The sequence below is a fragment of the Grammomys surdaster genome, unplaced genomic scaffold, assembly GCF_004785775.1.
Source record: "Grammomys surdaster isolate TR1022 unplaced genomic scaffold, NIH_TR_1.0 126076, whole genome shotgun sequence".
In the NCBI taxonomy this organism is placed as follows: domain Eukaryota; kingdom Metazoa; phylum Chordata; class Mammalia; order Rodentia; family Muridae; genus Grammomys; species Grammomys surdaster.
Genome location: NW_021620885.1, coordinates 7,367,590 through 7,393,814, shown reverse-complemented (window position 1 = coordinate 7,393,814; position 26,225 = coordinate 7,367,590). Strand labels below are relative to the sequence as shown.

At 38.6% G+C, this 26,225-nt stretch overlaps 1 protein-coding gene across 8 annotated transcripts in view; it reads left to right on the top strand.

Annotated features, from left to right (window-relative positions):
* Positions 1-15,181, top strand: part of Pam (peptidylglycine alpha-amidating monooxygenase) — a 126,465-nt gene extending 111,284 nt beyond the window's left edge. For 2 of the 8 annotated variants that reach the window (XM_028755686.1, XM_028755681.1), the window contains 4 exons: positions 5,411-5,464; positions 10,723-10,926; positions 13,639-13,692; positions 14,339-15,181. In XM_028755686.1, coding sequence (XP_028611519.1) covers positions 5,411-5,464; positions 10,723-10,926; positions 13,639-13,692; positions 14,339-14,517 — 491 coding nt within the window. In that variant the 3' untranslated portion in view covers positions 14,518-15,181. The remainder of the gene's footprint in view (positions 1-5,410; positions 5,465-10,722; positions 10,927-13,638; positions 13,693-14,338) is intronic. The other 6 variants (XM_028755688.1, XM_028755683.1, XM_028755687.1 and 3 more) reach the window with 3 other exon arrangements.
* Positions 15,182-26,225: the final 11,044 nt, after the last annotated feature.

The window sequence follows — 26,225 nt, the reverse complement described above, 5'->3', positions numbered from 1 at the left end:
TTCTTCCTTTTTTTCCCTAGCATTCATTGTTTTGTTTCCAGAGACACTCCACAGGAAATTTTTGATGTGTGAAGTAACGTCTGTTACATTAAATGCCAGTGTTAATCCCAGCTTGGGTACAGAAGGAAGAGACAGCTTTGGCAAAGCAGAGGTTGACTTGTTGCCACAAGATATCACCCCATGTGGCTCTCTGTAGTGCTGTGCTTCAAGGGACAACGGCATGCTTCCCTGACACTAAGGCCTCAGCGTTCCTCCAGATAATGCGTTGCTGTATTTTTATTTAACTCAGAAGATAAAGGAACCGATTTGCTCTATCAGAATCTAACTAGTTAAAGTATGAATTGTTAGGCTTTGGAGTTGGAAGGAAGGAAGGAGATTCAAGGGAACTCTGGAATAAATTATGTTAGCTTTATAGAGGGGCTTCAAGGGGACATTGAGCTGGATTATTGAGATGAGGTGTTTGTTAGAAAAGTTATTGATGTCATGAATAGACAGAGGAGAGGAACTATATGTCAGGGACTCTCAAGAGAATTCAGTGCCAGAGATGGACAGAATGTCCTGCTCTCAGAAGATAGGAAGCAGAGCTCTTGAGGCAGAAGTGGGATCTGTTCTTATGGCTATCTACAGAAGGGTGAGGTCTGCCAACAGGAGGCCCTCAGCTTAGCTCTCTGAGTCTCAGGCAAGAGTTAGAAAAAATGGTAGGGAGAAAGATCTCTGGACAATCTCTATTTTAATGTTAACTCACTTCACATATGAGAAAGCACCCCAGGATGTCGATAGCCAGAAACTCAGTGCCTCAGTGGAGTACCAGGTAGTATCTGGCAGAGGAGATTGCTACAGATATTGTGGCCTGAGAAGATGCTGGATGCTGGTACTATATTTTTACAGGGATGTTAGAATTCTTTCATTTCAATGTGGACATCATTAAAAGTACACTAGCTTAGTCCCTGGTTTCAGGCTATAAGTCAAAATGTTCCTTATCTGAAGGTCACTGAACCTTTACTTGGCCAAAAATATCCAATATCCAGAAACACTTTTTATTTATTTTTAATATTTTTTATTGGATATTTTCTTCATTTGTATTTAAAATGTTATCCCCTTTCCCAGTTTTCTCCTGGAAACCCCCTTTCCCATTCCTCTTCCCCCTGCTTCTATGAGGGTGTTCCCCCAACTACCCACCCACTCCTGCCTCCCCACCCTGGCATTCCCCTACACTAGGGCATCAAGCCTTCACAGAACCAATGGCCTCTTGTCCCATTAATGTCCCACAAGGCCATCCTCTGCTACATATGCAGTTGGAGCCATGAATCACTCCAGGTGTACTCTTTGGTTGGTGGTTTAGTCTCTGGGAGTTCTGGAGGGTCTGGTTGGTTGATATTGTTCTTCCTATGGTGTTGCTAAGCCCTTCAGTTCCTTTAGTTCTTTCTCTTAACTTCTCCATTGCGGACCCCATGCTCAGTCCAATGGTTGGCTGCAAGCATCTGCCTCTGTATTTGTCAGACTCTGGCAGAGCCTCTCAGGAGACAGCTATATCAGGCTCCTGTCAGCAAGTACTTCTAGGCATCCACCTTAGTGTCTGGTCACCTTAGTGACATATATGGGATGGATCCCTGGATGGGGCAGTCTCTAGATGGCCTTTCCTTCAGTTGCTGCTCCACACTTTGTCTATGTATTTGATCCTGTGAGTATTTTGTTATTCCTTCTAAGAGGAACCAAAGTGCCCACACTATGATCTTCCTTCTTATTGAGCCTCATGTGGTCTGTGAATTTTATCTTGGGTGTTCCAAGCATTTGGGCTAATATCCACTTATCAGTGAGCACATACCATATGTGTTCTTTTGTGATTTTGTTACCTCACTCAGGATGATATTTTCTAGTTCCATCTATTTGCCTAAGAATTTCATGAATTCATTGTTTTTAATAGCTGAGTAGTACACCATTGTGTAAATGTACAATATTTTCTGTATCCATTCCTCTGTTGAAGGACATCTGGGTTCTTTCCAGCTTCTGGCTATTATAAATAAGGCTGCTGTGAACATAGTCGATCATGTGTCCTTGTTATATATTGGAGCATCTTTTGGGTATATGCCCAGAAATGATATAGCTGAGTCTTCAGGTATTACTATGTCCAATTTTCTGAGGAACCACCAGACTGATTTCCAAAGAGATTGTACCAGGTTAAAATCCCACAGGCAATGGAGAAGTGTTCCTCTTTCTCCACATCCTCACCAACATCTGCTATCACCTGAGTTTTTTATCTTAGCCAATCTTACTGGTATGAGATGGAATCTCAGGGTCGTTTTGATTTGCAGTTCCCTGATGATTAAGGATGTTGAACATTTCTTTAAGTGCTTCTCAGCCATTTGAGATTTCTTAGTTGAGAATTCTCTGTTTAGCTCTATACCCCATTTTTAATAGGATTATTTGGTTCTCTGGAGTCTAATTTCTTGAGTTCTTTGTATATTTTGGATATTAGCCCTCTATCGGATGTGGGATTGGTAAAGATCTTTTCCCAATCTGTTGGTTGCCGTTTTGTCCTATTGACAGTGTCCTTTGCCTTATAGAAACTTTGCAATTTTATGAGGTCCCATTTGTCAATTCTTGATCTTAGAACATAAGCCATTGGTGTTCTGTTCAGGAACTTTTCCCCTGTGCCCAAGTATTCAAGGTTCTTCCCCACCTTCTCTTCTATTAGTTTCAGTGTATCTGGTTTTATGTGGAGGTCCTTTATCCACTTGGACTTGAGCTTTGTACAAGGAGATAAGAATGGGTTGATTTGCATTCTTCTACAAGCTGACCTCCAGTTGAACCAGCACCCTTTGTTGAAAATGCTGTCCTTTTTCCACTGGACAGTTTTAGCTCCTTTGTCAAAGGTCAAGTGACCATAAGTGTGTGGATTCATTTCTGAGTCTTCAATTCTGTTCCATTGATCTTCCTGCCTGTCTCTGTACCAATACCATGCAGTTTTTAATCTATTGCTCTGTAATACAGCTTGAGGTCAGAGATAGTGATTCCCCCAGAAATTCTTTAATTGTTGGGAATCATTTTTTTAAATATTTTGGAGTCTAAGCAACAGGAGACAATGGTAATCAGTAAACAATTTAAGGGTGAGAAATTTGAGGTATCAAAAGCTACAGCAGATAGTTATATTAGGTAAAGAATTAATAAGGACACAAAAACTTGAGTAATAAAATTATGTCAATAATAGCATTAATTAAAGTTGTAACAAGGAAAGAAATCAAATTGTTGAAAGAAAAGTAAAATCAAGAGTCTATAACTTTCAATCCGATTATATAATGTACACTTTATATCTCAATTTGGCCAATGCTGTATTCAGTAACTTTTGAGTTTTGAATTAATCTTTAAGTGACTTTTAGTATTCAGAGATAAGAACCTGATTAGCGTATAGTGAATATAGATTCAGTCAGTCGCTATCTTGGCACAGATGTGACAAAACTCCTCATAAGGAAAAAAATATATATTCTGCTCACAATTTCAGAGGGTTCAGTCTTTGATTGTTTCCACAGAAATTCACAGCAGCAGTGTCACGTGGCACAAGGGAGCTTATGACCAAGAAGCAGAGAAGGGGGATAGAGGTGCACACGAAATCACACTCCTATGTCTTCCAAGGTCCTGCCTGCCACCTATTTCTCACACTGCAATAAAGCTATCATATAAATTCCATACTGGAAATAATGCAGAATTAAGTCAGAGTCCTCAAGATCTCAGGACCTCCTGAAGTATCCACACAGACACACTCAGTCCCATCCCAGGGTGGCACTGCCCACAGTGGGCTTGGACCTCCCACATTAATCTTTAGTCAAGAACATGCCCATAGCCAAGCTGATGGAGCAATTCCCTGACAGAGGTTCGTTCATCCAAGGTGACACTAGAGTTATATGTCTTCCCAGTGATGAATCACCCTACACACTTCCAAATTAATAAAGGAAAAAGCTCTTTTTCTTATATCAGGTGACTGGCTCTGGCTAAAGCACAAAAGAGAACCAGCCTATAACAGAATATTTTACCAGTTTTATAGGTCTCAGATTGGTCTATTCCACAAACACTGCCATCCTTAAGTCTCTTTTAGGTCTAGTCTCCAGCTAAGACTTTGAACAATTTAAACACAGACAGGACAATGCATGTCTAGCTACTGAGATTAATGGGAAATTTGCACAGCAAAGAAAGTGTCTGAGTTATTTCTTACATATACCTCTGTTTTGCCACTGTTACCAATAGCTGTTTCCCAGGATCATCTCACACACTTGGCAGAATTGTCCCTTTTCTGGTGACAGCACAGGGGCTTAATGGTAGAGCAGGACTTAAAGGTGGGGTGACCCTGTGCAGTTCCCATGAGCTGCTCACTAGGGTTGTATTCTTTGTTAGGGAAATCGAGACTCATTGGAGTCAGTTTGAGTGAATGAACATTAAGCATCGGAAGTGTTTCCTCAGCAACCCTAAAATAAACTTCAATAAAGGCACTGAATTTTTTTCCTCACAGTTTTTAGAAGTCTGGTTAGTACACTACTTACCTTCCAGTCAGATTGGAGTCAGCACACCATTTGTGAAATTCTACTTTGCATAACTTAATAATCTAAGGAAGTTTATTTAATAAACCCCATAGTATCCATTTGTCACTTCAAGTTTCTTATGCATCAGCAGAATCAGAGAAACACTCCAAGACGTTGGCCAGGCACAAATAATGTAAGCAAGAGAGTGGTAAAACCACTGACCTGAACCACTCTATTCCTTTGGTAGAAAGAAAGGTCTATTGGGGATCAAACTGCCAAGGCTATCTCTGGGGGAGGGAGTGCAGAGAGAAGCAAAATGGTGGAAAGCAAGTAGATTGTATCTGAGAGTCAGCAGAGTGGGGGCCTTTGAGCTGACACAGGCTGTTCTGATTAAGTGGGAATTAGATGCTCCTGTCCGAGATAGTTGACCTTTGAGAGCAGATTGAGGAAATTCCTGGTAAACAGATGCCTGAGGAATGCTGAATTAAGCTTTTGTTTATCCAGTAACAGTCCTCTATTTACCAGGTCTGAGACCTTCTGTTTAGGACATTGTCACCAGCACTGCCATCTGGGAGGGATAAGAGTGAGTGGGAGGGTGGGGGCATTGCAAACAGAATTTTGTCACAAGCTCTGCCATTTGAACCTAACAAACAGAGCTACCTGATATTTCAGAAACAATGTAATATTATGAATTCCCAAAGGAAAACCCGATTCTGAATAAGTTATTAAAAATATTACCTCAACTTACCTAAGAAGGATTTATAGAAGACTCATGATCTTGACCTCTAATTAGACTTTGGAACTATATGTAACTGAATCAAACTGGTATCAAGGTTAAGTTTTTAAATGCTCTTCTTAGAGGATTCTCATTCTTCTCTCTCCTTATTGTGCTGTTACAGAAATGGAGCATCGATCAGTTAAAAAGGCTGGCATTGAGGTCCAGGAAATCAAAGGTTAGTCAGAGCCCTCTCTCAACTGTGAAACCAAAAGCTATTTTGTTGGATTATTTTAGGCTCTTGATTGCAGCTTAAAAATTATCAAGCTAAAAATATCTAATGTGGTAAATCATTGCTGCCCTCTGCTTTGTCCTGAATCCTTAAGTCTGCATGCCGAGACTTCTTTGTGTGTTGAAGGAAATAGTCCTAAGGACCTCCAATCATCACGATTCTCAGTAATGGAATATGGATGAGGACTTAAGAAATCTATAACCCGTGAGCCAGAGATACACAGAAAGAAAAATATTCAGCTAGTCATATTGTGAAGTATTTTTGACTTTATATAAGGTAGAAAGAATAAAAAGATTTTTGGTATGCTAGAAAAGCATGTATGTACTCTCATGTACACAAGCGAAAAACTTCTATTTCAGGGGAAAAATTAGTGTGTCCACCAGCTCGTGTCATAGTAACTCGCAGCCAACCAGATTGACTGGAGGCTTTGTAAAAGGCAATGTAGTTAAGCCTGAGAGAAATGACAGGACACCTGACATCAGCAAAGTCACTGCACACATTTCCACATCCTCATACACACTGACACACACTAATGAGCTCAGGTTGAGGTGAGTGGCTACTATTCCTATTCAGAATCTCTGTCAATTTACTTTCTCTACCCGAGAACTAGTTTGAATCTATACTTTTTCAATAATATGTAGGCCTTTGACTGATGTTTGTTGTTAATTGTTTTAAAACATTGTCATAAACCAATTCCATTCTTCAGATTTAACTCCCGGGGTGAAGAGGTTCAGACTTAAGTCCAAGCATCTTTGTTAGTTTTCTTCCTCATGGAAGTGGGTTAGAAAGACTTGTAAAGAAGCCAGATGCAAAAGGAAGTTGACAAGGCATAAAAGAAAGCTGGTAGCAGGCTCACCTCAGCATTTTAAGAGACAAGATAACGTTGTAGCAAAAATAAACTGCACTGTTTGGCATTTGTAGAGATTTTACCTAAGGGACAATACTGAGAGGTATTTCTGTTACTCAACTACAGACACGAGTCTTAAATCATTGCTGTTTACCTAGTATTATTGATGTTATGTTTATCCCCAAATAAATAAGAGTGATCTAAAAGATATTGCTGTTAATAACAGCTATTATTGGAACACTCTACATGGACTGTACGAAAATTATCAAATATAATCATTACATTAGCCACATGATATTTATCTTACATATGAGGAAATAAGGATGGCTCTTAGTACCTGTTTAAGTCAAATTTTAAATGCAAGCTTGTTTGATGTCAGATCCTGTGCTCTTGATCAACACATCAATCCATTCACTATAAATTTTTCTAAGAAACGTAAGTTAGGAATGATTTGCAGTGTGTGTTGAAATCTCTAGAATTTTAAATGATTTTAGTCTATTTCTGTTTAAATATGTTCCACCAAAACAATCCTGATATACTAGTTAGCACGTTGAGAACATGCCCAATTATCCTGACCTCTGACCTCCCCTTGGCTGCTGGATGTAGAGAAGACTATGAATCCATTTAAATGATAAACCTCCCTGTCTTGTGGCAGAACCCAGCAGTCTAAATAACACATTTTATTAAAATGTCTGCCTTGAACGTCCAGTTTTATAGTCGAGGATATCCCAACTCAAATGGAGATACTCTGCTCCTTGAACTCAAATGGTTCTCATCCTTCTATAAGATTATATGTGTATTACAAAAGAAATATAGATCATGCTGGATCTCTAGAGTTTATTGTTTATCAAAATTATGAAGCTAACCTTTGTAGAAAAGGCCAAAGCAAATTCATAGTTGGCAGCATGAGTGTTTGTTAATTTTATAACTGTAAGTCTGCGTTACTTTTAATGATACTTCCCTCCACAAGTGGTCATATAAGTGAGCAATTATAACGAGGTTGCAGAACCAACATTTCAAAGGAGTTTGAAAATAAGCATACTGGAGATGACATAAAGCTTATGGGAAGGGTTTAAAATTTCAAATAGAGTCACTAGGAATAAAAGGCATAGCTCACTCCATCCCTTGCACCCGGTGAAGGTGACAATCATGGTCAGTCTCCAAGCAGAGAGAAGAAAAAAAGAAAGAAAGCTGACCGTGCACCAAGCCTCTTCGGCCTTATTGAGGGAAGGCTGAGAGGGTGAAGGTGGACTGTGCCTGAGACTGAAGCTCCTGTATGCTGTATATAGATCTCAGGCTTTCCCAAGATCTCAACCATGCTAATGTGTTTTCTAAACTCTTCATCCTTCAGTTGTGTCTGTTATGGGCTAGGTAACAATTGCTGTATTACTACATTAAGAATGTGCCTCCGTTCCTGTTTATCATTCCAGTTGCTTTTATTAAAGAAGAAAGTCTGCATGTGGGTGCCAGGGTGTGGGGAAGATTTCAGGTCTCTAAACACACACATACACACACATACGCACAAACACACAAGTGCATTAGCACACATGCAAACATGCATACACATTGCTGCATGCATGACATTGGTTGTAGGAGTGAAAGAATCAGCTTAACATTCATAGATAGTAGCTGACACAGCAATGAGCTTACTAAGTTACATGTCGAGTTAGACATTTTTGGCTTCTGCAGTTCTGATATTTTGGATGTTATCTACTAAAAATACATGATCATCCTAACATTTGGAATAAACTGAAATGTGTTTACGATTTAAAAGTTTTTTTTTAAAGACTATAGTTTTAAAATGTACTGCAAAGGCAAAATAAGTAAACAGACAAATAAAAATAAAATAATAGAGATATACAAATACTTTGTGATTACCCTCACAAAGGAGCACAGATAGCTTCCCTTTTAAGAAGCATTGCTTTGGAGAAGAAGAAAAAAATACTTCGTACCACTCAGCTTTTAAAGCCATGTTTATTTCTGTATGGCCAGAGATGCCGTGACAGCTCCTGATTTATAAGACTGTGAGACATTGTTGTTCTGGCAGGCAGCATGTGGCATCTTACATGCTAGGAGAGGATCATGTTCTATTCCCCTTTATCTCCAGAAACTCAGGCACAGGCTAATTTTAGAGCCTTTACACCTCTTCACACCTGTTCCCCAGGGGTGCTCTAAAATGTGGGAAGATGTAATAAAGAAATGTCAGATAAAAAGTGAAGTGATATCATTTCGACTATGTATTATTTGAGTGGGAGTCCTAGGCTCTTTTGCGGTAAGTGTTGTGTTGCATTTTTCATTTTACCTACGCAGTCCCCTCGGAATAGCAATATTGCTTTTCTTTCTACGACTCTGAGGTATTTTAAAACGAACCTCTTCAGAAAAAATAGAACCTTTTTAGAACTTAAACATATTTCAGTTTATTCTAAATGTGAGAAGGATGAAGAATTTTTGGTAGGTTATATCCAAAATACCAGAACGGTGGAAGCCAAGAATGTCTACAAAGTGGTTATGTAGCTTAGCAAGTTCATCGCCGGGCCTCATCTACTTTCTATGAATGCTGGGCTGATTCATCTGTGAGTCTCTCCGTTTAATATAGTGCAGTCCTGGCTTTGCCTCATATATGATACAAGGTGTAAATTGGCATAAGCATTCTTGCAAAAGCAGGAAGTTACAAATAGAAAATACTGGCTAATAATTCTGCTAGTGTATACAGCTTTCAAATAGAAGCAGGCCTTTCTTGTAAAGGCAATACACACATTCTTGAATACCAGGATATAAATATGTCTCATGATATTTAACCCCATGATTTCATTTTTGCAACTTTTTTCCTGTTTAAATGTAGAACAAGTTTAATTATAAAACAATTGTGTATATATTTTCTGTGGTAACGAAGAAGATGGCAGAAGAGTGGTCAGGACTGTGAATGAATCCTTTTTCTTCCATGCCCTTTAATGTTGAGAGCCAGGCAAGTGAGCATGTGAAAATGTAGCCTCTGCTTTTGTAAAGTCAAGAGAACAAAGTGAAGACTTTAAGGCCATCAGCAAAACAGTAACAGAAGCTCACAAGCTTTGTGGGTGAATTCAAGGAGAGCAAGGCCCAGTACAGTGCAAGTGTTCAGTGAATGTAGCTCAGATTGGGAAAGAAGATAGCTTAGACACTGAAGCAAAAAGTGTCACTCCTCCATGTGTTTATATCATAAACTGTATGTGAAGTGCCCTCAGGAATTCTAGAAACATATGTCCAGCAAGCGGTTAAACCATCTACATGTACAGAACATTAGCCAATTGTCCCTATTGTGTTAAACATTCTATTCTTGCCAGTTTGTCAAGGGCTGAGGTTCTCTGTAGCATGCAGTCTACATTGTATGGAAGCAAAGAATTATAAAGTAAGGAATTAAGATTCTGGAAGCCTTGGGAAACCTTTTAGCAAACAGGACTGTAACATTTCTCTTGGCTAAATTCTTAACTGTTGCACATTATGGTTTGCTATACCCAGATACCCACATGCTTCTTGGGGATGGCTCAAAGTCCAAACTCATTTGAAGTCAATAATTATTGAAGTCAATAATCAGCCCCTGCGGTTGATTCTACAGCTTCACTGGATCTGTTTCTCAACAGTGTGTTAGGCCTGATACTTACCCAGCTCCTCATCATGGCTCAGAAAGTTAATAAGTTATGTTTGTTACCAATAAAATGATATATATTGCACTTATACTTTGCTGAGAACTATATAAAAGAACACAAAGGGACAGTTGATTTTTGTCTTTGTCAGTCTAGACCCCTGTAACTACACAGAGAGTACTAAAAGTTTACAATACATAAAAGTGATTCAGAAACTAAAGATATAATGAACCAAATACTTATTAAACGCCTTCTTTGTGACCCACGTTTAAATCTAACAGTATTAATGAAGTAGATTGTATCATAGCTTTTCAAATGAGATTTTGTAATACCAAGATAACTAACTTGCCCAAAGTTATTCAGCTAGTACACCTGAGCTCAACCACGACTGACTCTAGTATGTGCACCAGCTCCTTTCTCTACACAGTGAAGTGTGTGATCCTAACCTTGTAAGTGTATCTTAAACTTGAAAAAAAAAATACAGAATGATATATATTTTATGGACTTAAGAGGGAATTAAAGATAGATCAAAGATTACCATTGGGAAGGTGAAAACTATACAGTAGTCAGCAGAACTGCTGTTGATGTCATAGATACCAACATGACAACATGACCCCACATCTAGTGGTCTCAACATGTTCTTGGAGAACCATTGTTGATTTGACTGGGACGGGGTGGGTGAGAGGGTTTGAAATATTTCAATCAGTTGCATACTGTGAACTCTTCTTTCCCTGAAGAAGCCGAGGCAGTTGTTGAACCCAAAGTGGAGAACAACCCCACCTCCTCAGAATTGCAGAAGATGCAAGAGAAAGAGAAACTGATCAAAGAGCCAGGCTCGGGAGTGTCTGTGGTTCTCATTACAACCCTTCTGGTTATTCCTGTGGTTGTCCTGCTGGCCATTGCCATGTTTATTCGGTGGAAAAAATCAAGGGCCTTTGGAGGCAAGTAAAACCAGCCCTTTGAATTTGGAACCTGCCTTTGAAAGCATGTCTGGCCTAAGTATCATTAGGAACCTCATCACGGTCTGTCTGTTTGGTCTGACTTAGATTGGTTTACATGCTCTCTACGTTTTTATGATATTATTGTCTGTGTCTCAAAAGTGATTATAATTAATATTGAATATAACATAGGTAGTTTAATTATACTATACTTCTCCCCTTGCCTTTAGCATTTGGCTTAAGCCCCAATAATATCACCATAGAAAGCTGTGAAGTTGTAAGTCCACTATAAATTATCTTTCATATCAGGGTTGGAGGGACATACCTGCTATTAGGAATGAGGCAGCACTCAAAGTACTTGGGTTGGGTATCTTGAGGCTGTGTTCCTTTCCCATCAGATTGGCTCTAGCTTCTAGCTGCATGACATTGGGCAAGTTACTTCATCTCTCTAAACCAATTTCTTCATGGATAAAATGAGAGTGAAAGCTGAGGTTGTGTAAAAATGAAATAGCGTAGTAATGGTCATTAAGCATTTGGCAAGAGTCTGGGACCTACTATGTATCCAATAGCATTAGCGAGTATAAAGAGTAATCTTGGCAATAGAGAAATAAAGAGATGACCATTCTCAAGACCTTGCTTTATCCAGAATCCTCATGACCTAACAAACCACTTGGTTTTTTAATAGTTGTAAGTTTGACCATTAGCCAGCCTTTTCTAACTGAACAAAGCATGATCCAGTACCAAAGTCAGTATTTTTAAAAATAACTGTCATAGTATGAGACCTATTCAGGATATTCAAGTAATTAATTAATGCCATCCTTATATGTACCTCTGAGTGGCAACCTCCAGGTCTTAAGTCTATAGTTATATCTGGAGAGAAATCTGTGGAGCAATGTAGGAGGCAGCATTTGGTCAGGAAACAAAATCTGGTCTTGTTAGAGATCCAGATAGCCATGTCAGAGATTCCGGTACCCATGGGAGCCTTGACACACAGGAAGACACTAAAACATAAGCAATAGACGATTCCACTTAATAAGTTGTGAAAGTAATGATTCTTAGATTTTCCTTAACTTTTTTACTTACTTCAAGTAAATCTTTGAAACAATATAGTTAACTCTTCCTTCCCCTCACCCCCCAAAAAAGACTATCTGAAACTATCATAAGTATATTTAAAAAAAGGAAATTAATTAGACATAAGGTTTAAGAGAATAATAGTGTTGTGGGTGGTATTTAATGGATATGCCTGGGACAAATAGCAGTTCTTCACACTAGCAGTTCAATAAGATAATTGTTGAAAAACAAACAAACAGAAACCGATGAGTAGATGTAACTCAGAATGTAGGTGACAAAGAAAAGTTGATATGGATGGTAATACAGTAAAAACTGTAACGAATCTCGGAAGGACATAAAGCCTGTGCACATGGCAGGACTCTGGGATACTGATCCCAAAAAAGAAGAGGGAGAGCTTAGAGAGTCAGGAAGGCTTGTTTTCCTGCTTGCTCTTTGGGACATGGAACTGTAGCATAAAGCTATGTGGGAAGGTTGTAACCCAGGTCAAGCCATATAAAGTTGCCATTGTCTCTCCATGTTTTATTTAGAAAAATTGTAATTCTTTGCAGTTCTGTTGCATTTTGTTGAACAGTACATTAGCCTGCCACTATTTTCTAAGATTTTTTTTCATTCCCGTTGGATTTTATCTAAGGTTTTCTTTCAAAAAAAAAAAAAAAGTCCTGAAGGATTTTGTCTGATCCAGCACACCCCGGTTGTGTAATCCACTGCTGTCCCACTCAGACAGCACAGCAGGCATGGAGCACGCATGATTGGCCAAGGAGTGCACAGTGTCTTTGTGGAACTGAGTCTGACTTTTTGGCTTTCTGGCAGTTCTCCTCCTTTCTCTGCCTTGTTTTCTACCTGTCCGCTGCCACCTGCCTCTTAGCTCTCTCTATGAAGCTGCCCCGCACCCTAATGCTTCCCAGGAAGGAAAGAGGAGGCCAAGGCAACCATGTATGAAGAGACACACCACTGGGACAGCAGGAGTCCTTTGGGAGCTCTGCATTCCCATAAAAAGAGAAAATGATTTATCTTGGAGATGGGAGCCCCAAGGGAAGGTCTGAGTTCACCTTGAGATCATGGAAATTATTCGGGGTTTCCCGTCATTCCCATTAATTTAGGTTTCAGATGAGGAACAGCAACCAAATCCATAATAAGACTGTCCACTACTGTTCACAGAACGGTAAAGCTTAACCAAGATATCCCTAAATGGTTGTAATAAAAGCTTCCAAGATTTTATATAATATTTCACTAACTTAATTCTATCCCAGCAAAAATTCTTGATGTTAGCACAGTTTTACCATTTCATATAATTTACCCCCTTATATGACACAGATATGGAAAGATTAATATGATCTCTCATTTCTTGGAGGAAAAATAAAAACTGAGGCTCAAGGCATGAAAATGTCAAAATTACAGTCTATAAGAGACACAAACAAGAGTTTACCCTTATATATTTCTCAATCTCCACGATTTTCAGCCTTCTTTATGCTTCTCAATAGCATATAGCCCTTTTAAAACTGCATGTAAATAAAAATTTTTAGTCACTTGTAAGTTCCCAATTTTATGTTGAACGCTGAGCCCTTGGATAGAGAAGGGTGAGAGACACATTTAAAAATGGGCCATCTTTTTGTTCGTTTGTTTGTCTTGTTTTGTTTAAAGCAGATCATGACCGAAAGCTCGAGTCAAGTTCTGGAAGAGTCCTGGGAAGATTCCGAGGTATGCCTGTGATCTTTCAGAATCTCCATGTCTGGCTCAAAATCAGCCAACCGTGTCTTGTAAAGAACCAGGCACTGTTCCATCTTTTGACTCTGAAAATTCAACACCTAGTAGGCAGTTAGAGTCCCAGCAGAAATGCAGAGGGAAGACCCTGAGGCGTGGGCCTCACCTCACTGCCTGCTCTGTTTCTCTTTTCCATTTGCCATTCTGTACCATCTCCTTTGTCTTTCCCGCCTTCCATCTGTATGCTTTGTCTTTGGTAAACTTCCTGTGGCTGGTAAGTGTTTGTCTTAGGGAAGATGACCTTTTCATAGAGTCCTTGAAATGAAAAGCAGCTTAGGGATTGCCAATTCAAGAGAGCTGTAGAGAGCCAGACTGTGAAAATGGATCTGAAACATCTCTGCGGAAACATATTCCTGGGGAGTTTAGAATTTTATCATTTACTTTGACAAAGTCTGTTGAGTAGTATCCATCTGGTTCTGTAAGGCAAATCTCTTTGGATATCATTCTTAAAAAAAAAAAAAATGTCTACCCTCTTTCATTCCCAATTTCTGTCTCTGTTTAATGTTTGAAATTTTACAAGGAAACAGACTTGTTTGTTCAATTTTTAACTATACTGTGGCATTCGATTTTTTTTTTAATTCAGGAAAGGGAAGCAGCGGCTTAAATCTAGGAAATTTCTTTGCAAGCCGGAAAGGCTACAGCAGAAAAGGGTTCGACCGAGTGAGCACAGAGGGGAGTGACCAAGAGAAGGACGAAGATGATGGAAGTGAGTCCGAAGAAGAGTACTCGGCCCCGCTGCCCACGCCTGCACCTTCCTCCTGAACTCCAAGCCTTCCTTCCATGTAGCTTGAGTGAGGTTTACCAAGATGCCCAGATTCTTTTCCCTTTAGCGCGTGTAAAGTTCTGTGCATTTGATTGTAAACTGTACTCGTCTGTATGGGACTGTACACACCTTATTTACTTCATTTGCCTCCGTTGGCTTCTGTTTCTAGGTGATGAGTTTCCGACCAGTTCACTCCAGTACCATTGTCTTTATATGAACATAGCGTAGAAAAGCTGCCCTCCTCTTCCACGGTAGCGCTCCAAGCCCCATGGAAGTTTAGCTCATTTTCATTTGGAGACTTTTTTTTGGTGGATGTAAATAGCCCTATTCTCTGCTTGAACACAGTATTCTCCCAGTCCACACCCATCGCCAGTGTCTTTCTTTGGTGCCTTTCCTGTTCAGCATTCTCAGCCTGTGGCAGTAAAGAGAAACTTTGCTACACGACGAAAAGCTGCTAAATCTCCTTCTATTTTTTTAAAATCACTAACATTATATTGCAATGAGAGAAATTTTAAAAAGTCTCTATTTAAATTCTTTTTTTAAATTTCTCTTCAGTTGGTGTGTTTCCGGGATGTCTTATTTTTAGATGGTTACACTGTTAGAACACTATTTTTCAGAATCTGAATGTAATTTGTGTAATAAAGTGTTTTCAGAGCATTAGCAGTCAGAGTGTATTTTTGTGATTTTTTTCCATACTTACAACAGTCTACACACATCTTTTAATAATTACACAATTATCAGTGAGTACAACTAGTTCATTCTTTCAACCAAAAGAAACGTTTTGAGTAAAATTTGGAAGATAATTTTATAGGACAAGATAGATTGAAAAACTATGGGAAGAATATGCTTATATGAATAAAGCCAGATTCTCTTTGAAACCTCATAAAATGTTTCACATAGAGCACATTGAATAGTAGAAATAGCTAATAGGGAGGGCCTATGTCTCAGATGTCAAGCACAAACGGGCCCATCAGCATGTCTCCATACTATCTGTACTCCCTTAAAGACCCAGGTCAAGCAAGGGTCCTTACAATAGAGGAGTCCTCACACCGACTACAGATTACTTTTTGAGATATTTTTTTTAATGACACATCAATGTAACTTAGTAAGAACCTGCTAACTTCCATGTTTAAAGGATGCGACTCTAGAACACGTTCATCAGAATGCCCACTTGGGTTTCAGGCGTCCTGATAACTGAAACACTAAGGAAAGGTACTTTCTGGGAAATGTTATTGTTTTAAATCTTATTCCTTCACGACCAGGGATCTGATTGGGAGTGTTTGTCCTTTCCATACGTTGAGCTCAGTCTTGAGTAAATCTTTTCTGATTCCTGTGTTTTCCCTTCAAATGGCAAGGTCCAACTCTGACCATTCCTTTTTTCTTTCCATCAAATTGGTGGTAAATACAAGCCCAGTGTTTGGATGTTAGTGAGCTTGTTCAACTCTATCTTAACACTTGTTATCTCAACAGCAGGATTAGTCCAGTACTTGGGCTGTGTGTGATAGGGGTGGGCTGGGATTCAGTGCAGGCTTTCTTACATGGAAGAAGGTAGCCAGACTTACACCTATGCTGTCTTTTGTGGCCCAGGACCCGAACATCAGCCCCAATTGCTCTACTTTTAAAATATGTCCATCTGATCCTGTCTGAGCAGTTTTATGATGAATTAATTGATACAAAGAGATCAAAGTGCTAAAATATAAAGAAATGAGAAAAAGAAAGTAGACTCATCAAAATAGAATAATCGCTACAAGCCTGGGACACCTGCTCATGGACAATGAATTTGACTCTAGATTTTCTAGTAGCTCATTAAATAATACTTGATTACTTCCATAATTCATGAGTTCATCAAACGTTTAGTACTCTTAATATTAAGGTGAGAAGACTTGGCCTCCAAGTGTCTTCAAAGGGATAATGTCATGTAAGACAATTTGAATTCTTCAGTGGTAGACATGAAACAGATAAGTACATTTTGCAGATCTGTTACTGTGCATGTCTCTTAACATAGCCACTTGGCATTAGAAGAAGGAAATTTCAGAAAACAAATTTTCTCGGACATTATAACGCTGCACTGCTTCACCACAAGAAGTCTGCTCTGTGGCTTACATAAAGATAGAAACTAGAAACAAATGACCTGCATCGATTCCGGGCAGTCTTTCCACCGATATTGCTCCTAGCTGAACTTCATTTACTCAGTTAATTAGAGATTGCTCTGCCCGAGACACAGGAGGAACAGATCTCAGCCCTCAGCTCACAGGGAACTTAAGTGCTGTTACTTTTTCCAGACACTCTTTTATTTACCATAGTTGGCCTTTAATGAAATACAGCTGGGGTGATGTTCTTAAAATTTCTGTAGATGAGTCTAATGCAAAGCGAGAGTTTAAAGTCACTGTCATTGAGAATGGCCATTTCCATCTACCAGTCACAATAGAGATGGGTATATTTTTCCCTAAAATGTAGTTTATAGATGATTTGGAACAAAGGAGATTCTGAAATAATGGGCTTTTTTAATCCTTTTCTTTGAAAATTTCACACATGTATACAATATATTCTGGTCACAACTCTGGGTGCCTTAGTTTATTCCATGTTTAATACTGGATATTCAAATTGTATGATTGATGAATTAGAAAGCATAGGTAAACAGCTGTGTTTTTGTTTTTATTGTAATTAAGTTTGTCAGAGAATATTATTTGGAGAGGTTAAATTAATGGCTTTGCCATTCACTGAGTTGGGCCCAAATTATTCTATGCACAAAAGTCTTCTGTTCCTAGCTCCCTTCTTTTCTTTATTAAATCAGCATTTTCTTTCCAATTTTCTCATGCATCCCTAAACTTTAACCCGAATTCGGTAAATCAAGCATTTAAGATGATGACAATGAACGTCACAGACTTTTCATTAGCAGTTACTCAACAATCCCCTAAACTGCAAATCAATGTCACTGTATCCTATAGCAATACTTCAAAATCAGGATAGCTAAGAGCAGGAATATTCATTTCAAAATACTAGTCCTGAGCCCATTCCCACAGTTTTTGATTCATTCCTCAGGTTGTGATCCAGAGATAGCATCGCTAAGAAACACCTATGCTCATTTTGATCCACCTGCTCCATCAACAATCCCTAAGAAGTGTGAGCACACACAGAGAGTGGCTGAGCTCAACATGCTATCAGCCCAAGTCATATTTCCAAATCTGTGGTTCCGATAAAGTGATACTTTTACTCAGTCCAGCACCACCCACTCAAGTCACAAAGATCTCTTATACAAGGTTTTCCTTTCATTCCAGAACTTTGGAGTAGCATCTGCTTAGCCTTAAGCACTTACTAGTCCACCGGAGAAAATAACTTTGGTGCACTCAGTAGCACCAGGGCTCCCTTCAGATTTTACTTTTAAAAGATTGTCTAAACAGGAAGTGGAATTAGAATATAGAGCTATGAAGGGGTAATGGGAAAATAGATTATAAAGGATTAAGTGGTGTGGGGGATGGGCTTACAATGTAGATGAGGGAGCGAAAATACTATGGAAATTACCATCATAGAAGTCTCTGAAAATCTATACATACAAAAGCAGTTTAAACAGAGTTACCTTATAAATGAGAACGACACCCCAAATAGACACCATACATTATCAAATACCCACCCCCTCCAAGTAGTAAGAGTTCATGATTCCTTTTTTGAGTTGTTTGCCAATGGAATCCCCTAGAGAACCACTGCACCAAAGATAACAGGCTATTGTAAGTGCTATTGATTATCCTCCAGAATATGGTGGCAAGACCCTATTGCTGAAGGCAGCACATACTTGAATCCTAAAACAGAAAGATCTAACTGGTGTTCAACTGAAAGCATGATGCATACTGTCTAATATTCATAGTGCTGGATGATGCTATGCAGTACTGGAGGAGAAAAACAATCATCACTTTCACACAGTGTGTACTTTATGAATCACAGGAACAACCTGCCTGCAGTGCTACAATAGCGGCATGAATGTTTTGGGGGTTGGGGTAAGAACTAATGCAAAATGGAATTAATATATGATGTTGGATTGGGATTGATGGAGGAGACATGAAAAACTGGGGTGGAGGGAACTGGAGATCAATTTCCACAGAAGCAGATTGTCTCTTAGTAGAACAGTGAAAGGCAGCTGTCTCTCCATGGGAGAGGGGAACAGAGATGATGCAGATGCACAGGAAACTTGAGGGGTTTATAGGCCAGAAAAGGGAACTTTGAGGATGGTGCATCCATCTGCAGCTCTGTTTCCCTACAGTCTCAGAGTCGTAAATTCCAATAGAAGTTTATATCAGCTTTCCTAGCAAGTGGTTCCTAGCTCCTAACTACTGGTAGATGTTATCAGTCAATTTTCTCAGCCCCCCAGAGCTTTTGAAGGTCATTACCCCTTCCTTCTTACCTCTGAGGACAGATGAGATGATGAGGAGAGGTATACATAGCTTTAATCTGTGGTGGTCAGATAGAATTCAAGGTGTTATTTCTTGTACCTGTTGAGACCTGCTTGGTATCTGTGATGGTTTGTATATGCCCCTCCCAGGGAGTGGCAAGATTAGGGGGTGTGGCCCTGTTGAAGTAGGTGTGTCACTGTGGGTGTGGGCTTTAAGTCTCTCATTCTGGCTGCCTAGAAGTCAGTATTCTGCTAGCAGCTTTCAGATGAAGATGTAGAATTCTCAGTTCCTCCTGCACCATGCCTGCCTGGATGTTGCCATGTTCCCACCTTGATGATAATGGACTGAACCTCTGAACCTATAAGACAGCCTCAATTAAATGTTGTCCCTATAAGAGTTGCCTTGGTCATGGTGTCTGTTCATAGCAGTAAAACTCAAACTAAGACAGTATCCAACTTTATTTTGGAGAAAATTCCAAATGAGTTGCTGATTATGTTTAAATATTCTGTAAATGTCTGCTAGGTCCATCTGGGTTATAGTGTCTTTAAGTTTCAACATTTCTCTATTTAGTTTTTGTCTTTATGACATTTTTATCAGAGAGACTTGAGAATTAAAGTCACCCACTACCACTACACAAGGGTTAATATGTGATTTTAGTCATAGTAGCATTTCTTTTATGAAACTGGGTACTCTTGTGTTTGATGCATGAGTGTTAGGAATTGCAATATCCTTTTTCCTCCTCCAGGTGGATTTTTTATCCTCTGGTGAGTATGTCATGTCCTTCCCTATCTCTTCTGATTAGTTTTGATTGGAAGCCTATGTTGTCAGATATTAAAATGGTGACATCAGCTTGCTTCTTGGGCCCATTTGCTTAGGATATCTTTTTCCATCCTTTTACCCTGAGGAGATGTTCATCCTTGATGCTGAGGTGTATTTCTTGGATGCAGCAGAAGGAGATATCCTGGTTTTTAAATCTATTTTGTTAGTCTGTATTTTTTAATTGGGAGTTGAGAGCATTGATTGATATTAGGAGTTATCAATGAGCAGGGTTGGTCAATTCCTCGTATTTGATTGTTGTGGTATAGATATTCCCGCCTTCTTTTGAGTGGCTGGTCTAATAAATAGATTTCTTGTGTTTTCTTGGGTGACTAGCTTCTTCAAGTTGAAATTTTTCTTCTAGCACCTTCCGTATGGCTGCATAAATTTGGTTTTTATCAAGGAATGCCCTTCTTTTTTGAGATTTATTCCATTGAAGAAAACAGATTTTTTTCCTTTTCCCAGCAGCAATGAAAGCATAACCGATTCTTGGCTTCAGGCGGAACTTCATGTCTAGCTCCTCTCCATGCTTGGACTTTGTTTAGCTTTAACTTAAGCACATCGTGCCCATGATGTCACAGTTTCTGTGAGTTCCTCTGTGAGTCTGCCCTGTTGTGTCTGATCATCTGGCATTTGCAATCCTTCAGCCACTCTCTTCTGCCATACTTCCTAAGTCTTAGGTGTAGGGTTTGTGTTATAGATACATTGACTGGAGATGGGGCACTGGGCACATCATGACCAGTCGTTCTCTTTGATGAGGAATAAGAGTTATATTTTATCTGTGTATATAAGGATAAGTATTTAAAATGCAGTTGGAAATTATGCTGGTTTAGGAAAATTGCAACAGTAAGTTCTCCCCTAGGGTCTCCTCTAGAGTAGATTTTCAGTACCAGGCATGATTTCCCTCCTATTGGATCGACCTTAAATACAATTAGATAGCTGTTGGTTACCCCCAGGATATGAGTGCTACTATTGTAGTTTTGGGGACGCCTTGTTATGCTTTTCTTTGTTGTGGTCCACAGACTTTAGAGATAGGTACAGCCTTTGCTCAGACACATGCCAATGCCCTGAGAACTATTCCCTAACTGAGAGGAAATCTCACAAAGCCCCATTGCTAAATGAAGAGCCATAGGCAATTAATGGCTGCTAAGAGAGGGAGAATTGGTCTTTTCCAGGGACAAATTTTTAATACAGTTATCCAATCTGAAGTGGTCATCTCCAAACACACATACACACACACACACACACACACCTAAATTGACTCATCAGGTTATGTTTATATAGACACATAGGTGAATGTAATAATAATAATAATAATAATTGCTAAGAGATCATGAATTTGAGAAAGAGTCAAAAGGCACCAGAGGTTGAAGGAGAGAGAAGGCGGAGTAGAAATGATGTACATGAAGTACTTATGTATATAAATTTCAAACTATAATACATTTAAAAAGTTAAGAAGGGACACTAAAGGATGATCAACATTTATGTATTCATAGCCTCAAATTCTCATAGAGAGTACTCCATAAAAATGACGTATTAAATTTCCTTTTCATTTGCCTCGCTATTATAACAAGGATGAGAACTATACAAAGGTCCAGAGGCAGAGATTTGAGTTCTACACACTGTCATCTTTACACTAAGTTCTCTACCTAAACAATGTTTATACAAAACAGGTAGCTTCTGGTCAATAGCATAGATTTTTGCCTTAGTTATAAACAAATGAAGCAAATGACCAGGATAGCCTGGAAACCAGGGGGTTCCTGTCCAAAGTTTCAAATTCTCCAGTCTCATCCCCAGCCCAGTAGCACAGCATTGTCATCCTTCTCTGCCTCCTGGGAATTCCATCCAACCTCTCAACAGATCCAGATTTCCTCCTTCCTGGAGACCCTCTCACCCCACCTTCTAGCCCATTCCCATTCCTTTGTCAGCCACCAATCCCTAGAGGTACTCTCTATCTGGGAACATACTGGCCACACCAGGCTGGGAGTCAGGTAGGTGGTTTTTATGTTCCCTCCTGTCTTCTATTGCAAATTCCCTAATATCAACTGCAGCCCTATAGCAGACCACTTTCCAAGACTTCTCTTCTCACTCTGAGCCTCCATTTCCTAGGGACTTTGCCAAACCTTTCAGTGGACCCAGATTTTCTTCTTCCTGAGGACCCACTTAATCCCTGCTTCTATCCCGTTTCCACATAATCCTGTCAATCCCCAATACTTAGAAGCATGATCTATCTAGGACCCCCCAGTGACCACAATCAGCAGAGACTCAGAAACACTCTCTACCAAGCAACCCACACACATCCCTACAATCCAGAGATGGCTATAGAAACCAAAAGATGGAACACCCCCTCAACACAGAAAAGACTAGATACTAACACCGAGAATCACAGTCATCCTAAACAGAGATACCTAGACACCAGTACAAAAATAAAATCATTAACACCCAAGATGTTGTCTCTACCAGAACACCTTACTGTACTTGTCCCTGAGACATGTAACGTAGCTGAAGCACAAGACAAGGACTTCAAAATAGCTATTATGAATGTGTTCTAGGACCTTAAGGAGTATTTGTAGAAACTCCTTAATGATGTAGGAAACCACAAATAGTGGAAGGAAATGATGAAAACAGAAAGTAGAAACTGAATTACTAAAGAAAATCCAACCTGAACTAACCCTGGAAGTGAAAAACTTAGGAGATGAAACAGAAAACTCAGAGTAAGCCTCACTCACTGAATGCAAGAAGTAGAAAAGAGACTCTTAGGCATTGAAGACAAGATAGAAGAAATAGATACCTCAGTCAAAGAAAATGTTAAATAAAAACAACTGGTGGAAAAAATCCAGAAAATATAGACATTAATTACAAAAACACAAAAAAATGATTAGTATATAAGAAAGAAGGAAGAAACCAAGGTCAAATACACAGAAAATATTTTCAACCAAATTTTGGAAGAAAAATTTCCTAACCCAAAGAAGATGCTTATTAAGATGTGAGAAGCATATAGAGCTCCAAAAAGACTGGGCCAGAAATGAAATTTAACACAGCCCATAATATTAAAAACACTAAATGTACAGGACAAAGAATATTAAAATCTGAAAGAGGAAAAGACAAAGTGAAGTATAAAGTCAGAGCAATTAGAATAACATCTGAGTTCTCAATGGAGACTCTGAAAGCCAGACGGATCTGGACAGATGTTCTTCAGCCTTTAAGAAATGACAGCTGTCAGTACAGACTGCTATATCCAACAAAACTTTAAATCACAATAGATAGACATTCCATAATGAAAACAAATTTAAGCAGTATCTATCTGTAAATTCAGCCCTACAGAAGGTACTAGAAGGAAAACTTCAAGCTGAAGGAGTTAACCACCCAAGAAAACACAAGGAATAAATAATATCAGACCATCCAATTAAAAGAAAAAATTAAAAAACAACCCACATTGCAACAAAATAATGGGAATCAACATTGATAACTCTTAACATTAATGGTCTCAATTTCCCAATAATGAACAAAACCTAACAAAACAGATTAAAAAACAAGATCTAGGAAGGAAGAAACTGGATGAGGTAGGGGAGCACAAGAGATCTAGTTAGGGATAATGGAGGAAGAGAGTACTGGGAGAGAGAACTGGAATCAGTGGGGAAGGGGGCTCATCTCTGCCATAAACTGAAATCTAGGACAATGGAAACTGCCAGGAATCTATAAGAATAACCCTAGCTAAGACACCTAGAAATGTTAAATATGGAACCTGAAATAGCCATCTCTAGTAACCAGAAAAGACTTCTAAAATGAAGGAATTGGGACACCAATCCAGCCACAAAAACTTTGACACACAATTTGTCATGCCTATAAAAGGTGTAGGTGTAAGATAGAACAGAAAGTGAGGGAAAACCTACATACCCAACAAAAGGAAAGTCCACCAGGAGGACATTGCAATTCTAAGTGTTTATGCACCATATAAAATTTCACCTGATTTCATAAAAGAAACATTACTATGGCTGATATCACATGTTGACTCTCAAACAATGGCAGTGGATAACTTCAATATCCAACTATTGGCAAAAGATAAGTCATTGAGGGAGGAAAACAAAAACCTAAACAGGCAATTGCAGGAGATGAATGACATCAGGAATTGGATGGACCTGTGGATCTAGGAGATATTTCAGAACATTTCACCAAACACAAAATCTTCTTCACAGAAACTTTCTCCAAAACTGACCACATATGCAGACATCAAGCAAGTTTCAACAAGTAAGAGAAAAGAAAATTAAAATAACTTCCTATCAGACCACCATAGATTAAAGCTTCAACAACAGAAACAACAGAAAGCTTACAAACTTAGGAAAACTGAATCACCTACCACTGAAAAATTAGTCAAGAAAGAAATTAGAACAGACATTAAAATTTCTTTAAAATGGAACGCAAATGAAAACATGGCATATTTAAATTTATAGGAAACAATGAAAGCAATTCTATAAGGCAAGTTTATAACCCTGAGTACCTACCTTAAAAAAAGAGCTATCTCCTATCAGTACGTAACTCAATAGAATGCCTGAGAGCTCTAAAGCAACAAGAAGAAATAACATCTAAAAGGAGTGAACAAAAAAATAAATTAAACTCAGGACCGAATCAATAAAATAGAAACAAACAAGAAAATGAATGTAAGAATCAATGAAACAAATAATTAATTCTTTGAAAAAAAATCAGTATGATTGACAAACCCTTAGCCAAACAAACTAACAGGTAGGGAGAGAAGATACAAGTTAGAAAAATTTGAGACAAAAATGGGGGACATAACAACAGACACTGAGGAAATCCAGAGAATCATAGGGACATACTTTATTCAAGCTAATCTGTACTCAGACAAATTAAAAAAGAAAAGATGGAAGGGAGGGAGGAACAGAGGAAGGAAGGGAGAGAGGGAAGGAGGGAAGAAGGAAGGAAGAAAGGAAGGAAAGGGTTTTCTTGATATACTACCGACCAAAGCTAAATCAAGATCAGATAAACAATTAAAATGAACCTATAACCTTCAGTGATATAGAAGTAGTAGTTATATGTTTACCAAACATAAATAAACAAACAAATAAATAAATAAATAAATAGGCCTAGAGCCAGAAGGAGGCAGTGCAGAATTCTACCAGTCTTTCTCAGGCAAATTGACTGGAATATTCAAATACTCCACAAAACTAGAAACAGGTAACATTGCTTAATTCATTTTATGTGTTAACAATTACTCTGATACCTAAAGCACATAAATATCCAAGAAAGACAGACAAACAGACAGATAGACAGACAGGGAGAGAGGGAGGGAGAGAAAAAAATGGAAGGAAGGAAGGTAGGAAGGAAGGAAGGAAGGAAGGAAGGAAGGAAGGAAGGAAGGAAGGAAGGAAGAGAACAATTTCTTTTATGAACACAGATGAACAAGTATTTGCAAACCAAATATAAGAACACATAGAAAAGATCATCCAAAATGATCAAGTAGGATTCATTCCAGAGATACAGAGATGGTCCAATATACAGGGGAAATGTAACCCACCATATAAGACAAAACCATGTGATCATCTCATTACATTCAGAAATGGCCTTTGACAAAATCCAACACCCCTTCATGATATTCCTAAAGAGGTAAGGGATACAATGGACATACTTCAACATAGAGAAGATTTATGCCAAGCCTACAGCCAACATCAACTTAAATGGAAACAAAAGTGATGCAATCCTACTAAAAGCAGGAACAAGTGAGGTTTGTCAACTTTCCCCATGCATATTCAATATAATACAGTCTTAGCTACAACAGTAAGACAACTGAGGGAGATCAAGGGTAATTAAATAAGAAAGAAATCAAAGTGTCTTTATCTGGAGATAATATGGGACCATACATGTACAACAACAAAAAAAATTCCACCAGGAAATTCACACAGATATTAAACACTTTCAGCAAAGTAGCAGGCTTAAAAATTAGCACACAAAGATCTGTAAGTTTCCTCTAAACAAAAGGCAAACTGACTAAGAGATCAAGTAAGCAATATCCTTAACCTACAAATAAAATGTATTGAGAAAGAAATCAGAGAGGGGAGGTGGGCACAAGCCTATCCCTAACCCAGATGGTATATCCATTTCATAACAGTTTGTGAAGGAGAAACTGCTTTTTTCCACAAAAAAAAAAAAACGCTTGTATCACTGGGGATACAAGCTACTGTTAAGAGCAGGCACCATGCCCAGTAGTAATTGACCAACAGGAACCAAACTAAATGATATTTTTGGTAGGATTTTCTCACAATGCTTTGTCTAAGATTTTTTTTTAATGTTACAGGGATTTTGGTTTTATATTGTGGATTCTGGTTTTGCATTTTTTATGAAATTTCTTTGACTTTTTTTCTGCTTTTTTTGCTTTTTTTGCTCTATTCTGTTTTTTGTTCTGTTTTGTTTTGTTTTTTTTTTGTTTTTCAATATAAATTAAAATCATAAAAAGATAAAAATAAAATTTGCAACAAAAATATGTTTTTAAT